At 55.1% G+C, this 12075-nt stretch overlaps 1 protein-coding gene across 1 annotated transcript in view; it reads right to left on the bottom strand.

The window, feature by feature from the left end:
* HYDIN (HYDIN axonemal central pair apparatus protein) overlaps positions 1-12075 on the bottom strand; it is a 161651-nt gene that overhangs the window by 13581 nt on the left and 135995 nt on the right. The window contains exons 58-72 of the mRNA XM_075765790.1: positions 11264-11363; positions 10649-10748; positions 9991-10159; positions 9510-9739; positions 9124-9238; positions 8334-8538; positions 7750-7985; positions 6986-7137; positions 5844-6036; positions 4895-5003; positions 4036-4296; positions 3338-3480; positions 2806-3024; positions 1603-1763; positions 956-1068 (exon numbers count right to left, since the gene is read on the bottom strand). Of these exons, the coding sequence (XP_075621905.1) occupies positions 956-1068; positions 1603-1763; positions 2806-3024; positions 3338-3480; positions 4036-4296; positions 4895-5003; positions 5844-6036; positions 6986-7137; positions 7750-7985; positions 8334-8538; positions 9124-9238; positions 9510-9739; positions 9991-10159; positions 10649-10748; positions 11264-11363 (2506 nt within the window). The remainder of the gene's footprint in view (positions 1-955; positions 1069-1602; positions 1764-2805; positions 3025-3337; positions 3481-4035; positions 4297-4894; positions 5004-5843; positions 6037-6985; positions 7138-7749; positions 7986-8333; positions 8539-9123; positions 9239-9509; positions 9740-9990; positions 10160-10648; positions 10749-11263; positions 11364-12075) is intronic.

The raw sequence follows: 12075 nt of genomic DNA, 5'->3' as shown, positions 1-12075 counted from the left end.
GGTAAGCTTGAGGCAAACTTCTCCTGCAGAACGGTTTCTGGCCAGCATTCATCCCCAAACCATATCCAGGAACTAAGAGCAGAGATGTCTGTGTTACAGTATCTGGGAAAATTTCTGAGCGCCGTGTCGTGTCCCAGCACCGCCAGAGAGAAGGCTTTGGGGAACAGCGCTGCTCTGTCCTTCACACCCTTTCCTTCCTTCCTCTTTGTCAGGCTTTCGTAACCGATGACCAGACAGCTCGGCACAGCCCAGCAGACCCGCTTCAGCACGAGCCTGAGCATCCAGGATGGGGCTGGGCTCTCCCACCTTGACCCGACCAGCTGCCCGCGCTGGGAAACGCAGGACTTGGCAGCTCTCCTGCTTCTGATGAGACCCCGGACACGCAGCCCTGTTTCCCCGCAGAACCCCGCTGCTCTCGAGGAGACCGTGCGCTCAGACACGACCTCATTACTGTGGGTTAATGAGTCACTGCCCCGCCGTTGAGCTCCGACGGCTGCGGCGAGCAGGGTCCCCGCCTGCGGCAAACGCTCCCGTGCCCAAGCGAGGAGGGTTAATTTTAGACAGTGACTTTGCACTGGCCCTGGACCGGGGAATTGCACGCAGACAGTGACCGCGGGTCAGCTAACTCGGCGTTACGCCATCAGTTTTCCCAGTCTCGGACTTCCCAAAGAGGTGCCCCGATGGCCCGGCCCACCCCGTGGCTCTCCCCGGAGCCAGGCTCGGCTCCCGCGCAGAGCACGAGCGTCACAGCAAGCGCAGGAGGGTCTGAAAGGCAGGGAGGGGGCCGGGAGGAAGCCTGCGGCTGGGAAGATGCTGATAAAAGTGGATGATTGGACAGGGATGAAAAAGCAATTCATGTTTCGGGGTGAAACAGCACGGTTTTCTCCCCAAGCCCTCAGCTACCAACCGAAACGCCCCCGGCACCCCCAGCTGCCGCACAGAGCCAGTCCCTTACCATCCAGGCTGGGTGGGAGCAGCTCCCCAGCATGGCCCACTGCCCCTTCAGCCTCTGCTGCCGCCATCCAGGTGTATTCCAGGGCCACGTTCCCTCTGTTGGACAGCTGGAAACTGAAAAGCGAGGAGGAGGGAAAAAAAAAAAAAGGAAAAAGCCCGATAAATACTACGTGAGTAGAGAAGTAGCGCTGTGCGGTGGGGCTCCTGGCAGCCCTTTCTTTATGTCGAGTAGCATCTTCTTCCCCAGACAACTCTGCCATGTCTAGATCGCTGCCCCAGGACAAAATATTTCAAAGTTTGGAAGTTAAAGAGGAAAGGGCAGACGTGGTACCCAGGAGACTTAATCCAAGGGGCTCGTTCTGGTCTTGCGTCTCGGTTTGACGTTATTTTGATTGCAAACTCGTCCTCGAGCAGACGAGGACAGGCGACACGCAAGGAAAGCAAACCCGTGGCCGTTCTCAGCACAAAGGCACAGCAGAATTGAACCTCTCCCGGCACGTCTCGGCAGGACGGCAGCCACCATCTCCCGCTTGGCTTCGCGTGCGGATATATGGGCCCCAGCACTTGGAAAGGATGAAACGATAAACGATTTGTTTAAAGGGATGAACAGCAGGTGGGACCGAACGTAAAGCGGGAGAAGGGACTCACGTGAACGTCCTCGTCTGGAAGAGCAAGGTCTCCTTGAACTGAATCACGTCCGTATCCAGCTCGAACTCGGCATAGTCAACGACGGCACTGAGGAGAAGCTCTACCTCACGGCTGCTGTTCTCCAGGACAGTGTGAGCTGGTTCTGGGTCTGTCTCAATCACCTCCAAGCAGGAGAGAGGAGAATCACTGAGCAGAGCCCAGAAAGCCAGACTGAGCAAAATCAGCCACGTAGAGGGGCTAGGAAGGACCATCCCCGCTTATTTCCCTGGAAAGATGACAAAATTTGACCCTTGCGCTATAGTATTTGTTTCTACCTACTGATCAAAGCAATGGCCACCATGACTGTGAATAGACCCATGGGGACAAGGACCGGGTATCAATCCCTGTGTCTGACCTTTTTCCTGGCCCTCTAATAAATCCAGCAGACCTCTAAACTAGGAGTTAGTTCCCCGGATGGAGCTCTGTGGATGGAGAACCCCCATGAATGAACCTTTTCCTTTCCAGATGTCTTGTGTAAAGGCAACAGCCACGCTGGTGGGGGCTGGGGACAGGCATTTTGGGATGGGAACTCACTAGGGAAGTCTCTGAGTGCTGACGCTCCGATGGGGACAAATTTTGGCTTACAGGTCTTACAGTGGTTCAGAAATAAGAGAAGAACCATCACCCAAGAGAAGCGTGTTTAGCAATAATGATAATAAAAGCAAGAGTTTCTGGAGATGGTACTTCTCCGGACTCCTGCGTGACTGCCATACGGTGCCTGGGCTGCTCTGTAATGAGATATGCCCCAGGACAGAGAGACCGCAACCGAAATCTCTGGTATCGGTGCAGACAGAGCTCAGAGCTCACCCACAACACGCTGGTGGGCCAGCCAGCACACACGGAAGAGCACTAGTATTGCTCCCCGCTTCCAAACAAGAGAGAGTGCACTGGATTTCACTCCTTGTTGGTGAAAAGGCACTGAACGAGATGAAAAGATTTTAACGCCATAAAATATGTTATGGTGAGACAGGACCTCCTGTTCAAAGCAGGCTGCAACGCGTCAGCATCCACCTCTCCCCTGAAACGCGCTGCTGGTTAACCTCATGGACGGATTAAACGTCAGGAGGAAGGAGGAGCCGCTTTGCCAGCAGAGATGGTGGTCTGCTGCCATCGGCAGTTCTTTTTTGTGGAAGCTGGGTTAGCTTTTGCTCTTGCGCTTCTTACCTTCTTCTTGACAGGCCACGTGGCTGCCGGGTCCCTCGTGGCATCCACCCACTTGACGGTGTGCAGGCGGTCGTCCCAGTCGGTAACCTGCTCCGGCGGGAGCTGGAAGGCGATCCTCGCCACCTTACACTTCACAGGGTGCATTTTGAAGGCGGCCACGACATCCGATTTCAAGGTCACCGTGATGTCCTTAGCACAGCCAGCATGGAGGTGTCCCACCTAGGGAGAACCAGAGAGCCAAGACCAAACTGGAATCACCGGCAAGGGCAGGACGGATGGCAAAGGGATTGATGCAGTGAGCAGCCGTGCCTGGAATCTGCATCTTATTGCGTGTTTATCCCAGGTTTGATGGAGAGAAGTACAAAAAAACACCACTGCCCATAACATGGAGCCTTTTCTGCAGGGCTGACAGCCCTGCCCCAGCAAAGCCAAGGATCGCATCTCCCGCGTGGCGCTGAAACGGGCTCTGGCCGGTACGCGTGAGCTCCAGGAGCCCGCCGGGCAGGGGAAAGGCAGAGCCGCCCAAGCTCACCTCGGGAGAGAAGCGAAAGGGGGTGCCTGCCAGCCACTCAAACCGCATCGCCTCCACCCTGCTGCGGTTGGTGATCGTGAAGGTCACGGGGTAGGGGGTCCCGATGTGACAGTCCCCGAACTGGATGTGATCCACTCTGGCAGCTGTTAAGAATGAGAGCAAGGGATGTCAGCGCACGGTGAGCTCCGTCCGCCCCCCCGCAGACAGACACACGCATGTCCAACTCCTTTCCTCGCTCCAAGCCTTCCTCCCTCTGGGAGATGCAGTTCCCCATCCGACCACTTTCAGAGATACACCCCAACACGTCCCTGAACGCGTGGCTGCGCGTGCGGAGGGACATGATGCGCAGGGCATGCTCACGGACCACCAGGTCTGGTGGGCGACAGCACAAGCCTGATTATATCGAGGACACAAATCATCGTCCGTGGTCTGCATCCCCGTAGCATACCGTGGGCTGGCAGAACCCCTCTGAGACACCCAGCTGAACGCTGGTATCTCTGACCCCTCCTCGCTAGCCTGCAAGCTTCTCCCTTGGCAGAGGATCTTCCCTTGCGCTCTCAAGCGTGGCTGCTCTGCAGGCTACGACAGGCAACGGGATCGGTCTGCTGAGTCTGGACCACACCTGCACTGGCACGGGCTGAGCAGAAACGCGTATGTTCCTGATCCTTGCTCCACCTTGGCAGCCTCTCCTCTCTTACCCTCAATTACGTCTTCCTCCAGATCACCCTCAGTGTCCTCCTCCTTGCCGTCCGCCACTAGTCCGTGGATGTTATCTAGTGTGAAGTCATCCTCGTAGCCTTCACCCACCAGCTGAACGTTGGTCTCTTCATAGGGGTTGTCCACCACTGACAGGTGGATCTTCCCTTCCGCACGTTGGGCCAGGTTGGGTTTGAAAATCACGTCAAACTCTGCTACTTCCCCGTGATGCAGGACCAGGGAAGCGGTGTGGGGCTTCCTCTCTGCACAGCAATGGAAGTCAGAGACAAGTGACACAGCTAGCTGGACAGAGGAAATCCTCCCACGGGGTCTAAGCGGAACAAGAGGTTGAAACCCAGCTGCCTCTAAGCACAGGTTCTCCCACCAATGGTTCCAGACCCTCTTCCTATGTCCACAAGACTATGACACCACCAAGTGTATCACTGCTTAAGTATCTTAACCTCAGGTCAACGCTCAACTCTCGCTCAAACCGCACCCAGCCAGCTCCTGCCATACGTAAAGCTGAGTTAAGGAGCGGTTTTGGCTTTTGTTGGCTGGCTGTGGGCTCAAGGGCTGTCTCCCTTCAGGCTGGTAACTCCCCAGGTGCAGCAAAGACCTCAGATGGTCCGTTCAAGTGGTGAGAGTGCCCCACAATTCAACCCACCGCGTCCAGAAGAACAGAACAGCTTCCTACAAGGTGCTGGGACGAAACCCTGCAAAGACTCTACGTGCAAAACAAGGGGTACAGAGGGCTCCGGGGAAGAAACTGTACCGCACATCTGCCTACTGTTTGGCCAAGCCAAGAGCAGGACACACATTTTCTCCATGTGGATGACCGCGCTTCACGGTTAATGAATTTACCTTCTCCAGGAGAGTCCTCCTTCGTGCTCACAGCTTGGTAGATGCAGCGTGTGGTGGGCCTGGCTTTCAAGAAGAAAACTCCCCCTTCATCCAACAGGTCTATCATGAACTGAGAGAAGGGAACACAGAGCATGACCACGCTGGTGTGGGTACGGGATGGCACCGCAGATCGACACCGTCCAGCACAGGGAACCCAGCACGCTTCCCCCCCTTCAGACGCAGCTCAGAACCAAGTTTAAGTAAAATCAGACAGGAAATAAAAATGTTCGGAGGCATTGGGATATCGTGACGTTATAGCCAAACAGGACTGAAACTACTAAAAGTAATGGGTGGGATGTAATTAAATTACAACTGAGTTTTTAATTAAAATGTAGTAAAATGTGATCAAATACAATCTAACGTAACTAGGACGTCACACATTCCCACGGGAGAAGCAAAACAGGAGAAGAGAGACGGGGGGGGGGGGGGGTGGCGGGGGAAATACCACACCAGCTTTCTTGGGCTGTAACTGGAAAGGATAGAGTGGTCAGAAAATCACATTTCCAGGAGGAACACCCTTCCTGGAAAGCACAAGGCAGTCATTTGCTTAAAAAGAATTTCGGAGAGCTGTTCCCATGCAGTTCACCAAGGCAGAGAGTGGAAAGAGAGTAACCAGCCTAAACACCCGAGGGTGGGTCCAGACTAGCAGCACTGGTTGCAAAGGAGACGGAGCCAAAGCTGAAGGGCTGACGGAACTGCCCTAGAGGGATCGGGCGGAGAAACGAGCCAAAGCATCTTCCAGAAAGTCGGAGGGGGTTATCCTCCTGCGAGGGAGCGGCTCTGAGCACAAGGAAAGGGTTTCACTCGGTGCTCCGTTGCAGTGTGCATCTCTACCCCCTTTGCCGGGACCTTCCCTCCGTGGCACAAGCGCTTGTTCCCAGAGCAGAGCGTTCCCCGAGCAGCTCCTCACCTGCGCAGCTACGGTCCCATCGTTACGAAGGACCAGAGGGAGTTTTTCTGAATCGCCCAGCAACAGCTTCTTGAAGAGGAGCAGAGGGTTCCCTCTCCTATTGTGAAGGACTGGGCGCAGGACCGTCACCCGAGGCAGATTCCCGTCTCCACTGATATCGAAGGTCAGGCTTTGCGCTTTAACCGCTGCAGGGCTGCAGGAGAGGCAGAGGAGAAATCATTATGGTCGGTACTAACCCATTTCCCTCTCGGTAAGCAACGAGGCGAGTGTCACCCGCTGCTTTTTCCTCCTGCACCCCATGACGCGGCTCCCTGCTCTCCTCCCGGTCCCATCAGGGCCATTCACAAGAGGAATCAGCTCTGAAGAAGCCGGAGACTTCCAGAATAACAGTTTAAAAAAAAAATATCATCTCGCTTAATCGAATCGTGCAGCATGGCAGGTAAACAATGAGGCAACAGATGAGACGTGGCAAATTCACCGGCTGCGGTGATGTGAGGCGTACGCAAAAAGCACAGCGTGAAAATAGTATAAAAGCAAGAAGGGAGAGGTAAGTAAATAATACCGTCAGCAAAGATAATCGCCAAGGACACTAAACCAGGAATTGCTCATTAGGGCACAAAGCTGACTTATCGTGTCCCAGTTCAGCGACCAAAGGGTTGGGGAAGAGCAGGTCAGAGCCCCGGTACAAACACAGGTCCCAGGACAGAAGAACTGGGCTCCTTTTTTATAGGGTGTCCAATCGCTCCTTAACATAAAATGTCTTAACGTGCCCCCAGGTAATCACGACGGATCATCGCATTTTAACATAAACAAGGAGGAAATAACGCATGCTGACTTGCTGGCACAGACACCGCTTCACCTAATCCTTTGTCCTTGGAAAGCCCCAGCTGAGCACATCCCCGTTTCTGCCATTAAATAACTTCCAGTTGGCTACACCGCCCGCAGAGTTACTCGTACAGGGGAAACTACGACTCTGACTTCTCCGCTCTCTCTAGTAGTTACTGCTTCCTATATTACCTAATGCTAAGCCCAGCCTAAGGCTACTAAAAGAGCTAGGGTTAACGGAGTTAGGTCTATGTGCTCCCACAGAGGAGAGGCAGCCAGCAGAAGGGTCACCCCCAAGATTTCCCAGGGTGAGTTACCTTGCCTGGCCATCAAGGGAAGCCTCAAAAGTGCACTCGTAGTTCTGCATCGTTTGCGGAGTGAAGGTCACCGTAGCAAAGGCGTGGGAACGGCTGGGCACGCACATCCGAACGGGATCCACCTCGAAAATGTCGCTAACGTAGCTGTTAGGCTTGGAGGAACCCACAGAGCGGTGTTAGGAGGAAACATCCTTCAACGTGGTGTAGTCTTATTTCATACAGACATGAAGGGAAACAGTCCCAGAGAGCCTGTCTTCCTTCCTGCTTCCCTGGACAGGCTCCTTCCACCTCAGGGGGTGACCCCAAAGCGGTGCTGACCTTGCACAGGGAGCTGCCATAAAGCCCAGGAGCGCAAAAGCTTGTTCTGAGCAACCACCCCAGCATACATGGGAGATGGGGGGTGCATGGAAAACCTTGCAAATAATCTAGAATTGGCCTTTCAAGAGAAGGGAAAGACCAGGGAGCCTGAGGAAACGGTCTGCTTTGAGCCCTGGCGCATCAGTCCAGAAGAAGAGCCCCTGCTGAGTGTGCTCCCAAGAGATATTCAGAAGGGTTCAAGTCTCCCACCAAAGACCCAGAGGGGTGACCCAAAACCTTGCTTGAGACAGGCTGAATTCAACCCAACTGTCACCCGGGCATTGCTGCTCTCCCCTGTAGTTTCACCTGCACTGAGCTGGACTAGCCTGGGCAAGGAGCAGCAATGAACCTGGAGGCGACCACACAGCCTTTGAAGAGCAACAGTCACCAAGACCTCTTGTTCTTACCTTACTGGGGATGGGTTTGATGGAGAGGACCACATCACAGGGGACTTTATCCACATTGCGGATCTTGAAGCGAGCCGTGGCCCGGTGCCCAACCAGAACATTGGTGAAGATAAATTTATTCTCATCTGTGATGAACACGCCCTTGTCTTCCACTGTCTGTAGGATCTGCCAGAGGTTGATGTTGCTGCAGATACGATGCTCCTCAAAGATGGACTCTATGTCGTCGACCACAAATGCTGCGAGCAGACCAGAGGGAGGGCTGAGGATGGAGAAGCCTTCCCGCTGAATTCCTCTGGACCCCGTTGGCCTCTCAGAAGGCTCAATAAGCCCCTTCTGCCCAGGTCACTGCAAAACCCAACCTTGGGTGGAGGAGTTGGCTGTGAGGACGGAGCTCAGTCACCCTCAGTCTTAAAGGGCATCGCTTTCCTTTTCTCCTTCCCTGCGTCCCTCCCAGCCTCTCCTCACTGGTGGACTTGAAAAGACCTCTGAGGATTTTAGGGTGGGACTTTAGGGTCAGGGTGTCTTCTCTACCCCAGGAGTAAGTATGGGTGCTGATGGCCACGGAACCTGTGGATGGGGCGTACCTGGGAGGCAGGACTCGGCAAACAGGGTATAGGGGATGCCGAGGGGGTTGTCCCTGGGGTCTCTGTCGCTGATATCGATGGACAGGCACTCCTTGCAAGTCCCCAGCGGCTCTGCACAGCAATCCACCACGATCATCTGCTGGCCCCCAGGAGGGATGGAGCCAAAGCCAGGGTACACCGTGAACATGCCCAGAGTGACGCGAGCCTGCTGAAAGAGTCCCAGGAGAGGCTGATGTCTAACAGCTTTACCTTCAGCATGCCCAGCAAGGAGTATGCCACTCCCTGGCCTCCAGCCGAGCCCAAACCCCCAGTCCCGGGGCAGCAAGGGACAACTCCACGGCCCGGAGGCACCCCAGGATGGCACGAGCAAGCTGGGAGGAGGCGTAGGCTTGTCCCGAGTGGCACAGAGAAAGGAGTTTGGGTGTAAAGGGTGAAGGTGGCAGCTGAGATCCTTCCACCTCAGAAGCAGCAAGCAAGGTCATCTCACGTCAACAGACCGGGAGTTCAAACAGGGACGTTCTGCATCTGGGGTATTCATAGACCTACTTTGGCTAGCAGCTCCCAAACACGGGACCTGCTCCCCTCTCTCTTGACCCCACAACTCCAGCTCTGAGCCAGAGCACGGGACCTCCAGCGGGACTGAGCAGCTCCTGCCTCCGCTCGTGGCTGGGAGATGACGGAACCTCCAGCTGCCGCTGGCACACACAGACCGTGCCCCATCCCGTGGCGAGGAGACCCCAGCCCAGGCTCCAGCTGCAGTGGCACATGTTGGGGAGCAGAGGCCACCCACCTGCAGGAAGGGGTTTGTGTCCTTTTGCAGCGAGGGCTTGCTTTGCTTGACCGAGGGAGTCGTTTTCCTTAAGTTTTCACCCTCTTGGGACTGGGCAGATTTCGTCTGGTGTACACTGAGAGGAGAAGGCAGAAAACACCCATCATGGAAGAACGTCCACCCGCCCCCGAAGGCTGCCTGCACCACCTATCGCTGTAGCTTGTGGGTAGATCAGCCACATCACCAGCTTCGTCCTACACGCGGGGATACCGAGGCATTTTTCTGCTCTCCGTTCCCAAGCCCGTGACGCAGATGGACAAGAACCCCGGTGTCCTGGCTGCGCGTCGCACAGCAGCCACGCTGCGGTGCCTCCTCAGGCAGGAAGGGTGCTGCAGGTGGTCTCTCACCTTTTCCTTCGCAAGACATCCTGGTCCGCTCTGTAGATGACGAATTTAAAGTCGAGGATGCCCTTGTTCTCCAGCTTGAAGGTGCAGGTTTTCCTGGTGCCGTGCATCATGGCACCGAAGCTGATGAGCGAGGCAGGGTAAATGCTGTACTTGCTGAACACAGCTTTCGCCGACACCCTCACCGGGATGATGGCGATGGTCTCGCCTCCAGAGATGCTGGGGTCAATCACCTGCAACCGCGGGTAAGTACAGCCTCCATCTCCGCCCCCAGATCCCACCCCAAGTCCCCATCAGCTCACCCTCCCTGTTTAAACGCCTCCTCCCGAGCCGGACGTTCGGCTCTGCTTAGGAAGCATCACAAATCGTTTCTGAAGGACTCTATTTTATACATACGAGCTAAAGCCTTCCTTCCAGAAGACACGTGTCCTGCGTACGCTCCCAAGACACGGTGTGCTAACACCGCCTGGCCCAGGCAGCTCACCTGGCAGAGCAGGATGGGTTTGTCCTCAATATTAATTTCCATCGTGGGGTGGAAGAGCAGCTGGACCTGCACAGGGCGCTCGGAGACGCTCAGCACGCCCTTCTGCGGCTGGACAGTGAAGTGGGACGCCAAGTCGGGTACGTTGGTATCGGCGGTTTCCAGCTTGAAACTGGGGTGAAAGGGAAGGAACGAAGAGCTCTGCAGTTAAACGTACTGGTGCCACCAGCACAGCCAGGACCATAGGACCATAAAAAAACCATTGCATAGGACCATAAAGAAAAAAAAAAAAAAAAAAAAGGGACAGCGTCCAGCTCTGCTTGGGGAATCCCAGATCCTGGCACAGAGCGTTACAAGCTAACCTTGACGCCAAATTTTTTCGCTCCCTCCTTTACAGAGCCTCCTAAAGAGAAACAGGCTAACCCTCAAAGGAAGGGAATGAATCTCAGCAGCGAGTGGCTTAAATATCAGGGCCTCTCCTGGTTCCTGCTGAGCTGTGAAGAACTGCTGGTGTGTGGCTGGATTCTCTATGAAAATATTTGAGATTGAAGAGTCCAGCTGTTGTATTCACCCGCAGTGCGAGGTAGCCAGCGTGGGAAGAGGTTCTAGCCACGGGCAGATGGTGGCACCGGGCATTCACAGAGCAGGCAGCCGGACCCACCTGTACGCAATCTCGTACTTCCCTTTGTTCTTCAGAGTCAGCACTTGCTTCGCGTCATCCAGGACTTTAAGGATTCCAAAATCCACGTTGCCTTCTGTACCTGCCGAAAACCCGCAGAGCGAGGTAAGAAATGGGGAATATTTGTGAGCTGCTGCAGACTACACCGAGTGGCAAGATACAGACTTGGAGTTCTCAGGCGGCACAAAACCCTTCCCAGAAGTTCTCTCGAGCTACTTTGCTCTCCCTTACTTGGAGAATATCGGCAGGGTTTAGCAGCTAAGGAGCTCAGCTTCCACCTCCTTGCTTCCAAGCACGGATCCAACAGCCCTGCGTACCGTGCTGAGCCTCGAGGAGTTGCCAGCTGCTCCTTCACATCCCTGTTGTTTCAAAGCCCCCAAACCAGTCTGCCCATGAGGTTACACACTTCAAAGTTCGGAGGGGAGAGACTCGAGGCTGTCTGTGCCCTGACAGCGCTTCACTCCACGCAGCTTGCAGGATACGTGCTTTAATTATCCGTGCCATCCCATCCCAGTTCCACCCCACGTGCTTTGGTTGCCCATCTGCCAAGGCAAGGCAATGCACCCGGACCACTCGGTGCTGGCGGCACCCACCGACCTTTAGGAATGTTGATGCTCAGAGCAACATCGTAGGCCTCCGCAAAGATTTGGATATTTTCAATCTGAACAATCCCCAGGATGTTTTCTGCATCTGAAACCTGAAACGGTGAGAAACAAACACTGCTTACAACATTCTCCCGAATTCTTTTGGTGAACAACATACGAGTCCTTGTCTCTGCCAGCTGCTTCCACCACGGCTTCCCCCGCTGGACAAGTATTTGCAGACTCCCAAGCCTTCCTAACCCGTTCATCTCCTGGGCTGACCCAGCGGGATTCTGCCGCAGTAAGAAGTCCTATCAGCCCAAACCTGCACTCCTACAGCAGGCAACGCTGCTGCTAAAGCACCTGGGGAGGCACAGCGACGTAAAAACAACCACAAGAGGTGTGAGGTGTCCCAGAGCAGGTGGCACTGACAACCAACCCTCTCTCCTAAATCACCCAGCATCCTCGCCCAAACACAGCCCCTAAACCACGGAGAACAAAATCCCAGGGTGAGAGTTTGTCGCTCTACGTGAAGAGCCCCGGACGGACTCCAGGATGGGTGCGGGGAGCACTCTGGACAACCAAGCATCAGCAGCCAACCACGCCCAGCAGTGAGGTGGGCTGGCACCCACCCCTGGGCTCAGGACGCAGCCTCCTAACCGGGCGTAAGCCCCGCAGAGGCAGCGGCTGGTTATCTGGGGTGACGCGGGTGCTCAGGGATGCACCGTGTGTTCTGGGGAACCCCGTCTGAGGCAGCACGAGTTGGGGTCGTAGCACCCTTGTGCGTCAGGCACATCTCTTCCTGACTCCACAATACACTCGCCCGAC

The sequence above is a fragment of the Balearica regulorum genome, chromosome 13 (genome assembly GCF_011004875.1).
Source record: "Balearica regulorum gibbericeps isolate bBalReg1 chromosome 13, bBalReg1.pri, whole genome shotgun sequence".
In the NCBI taxonomy this organism is placed as follows: Eukaryota; Metazoa; Chordata; class Aves; order Gruiformes; family Gruidae; genus Balearica; species Balearica regulorum.
Note: the sequence above shows the minus strand (reverse complement) of the source record. Positions and strands in the feature narration are given on the sequence as shown.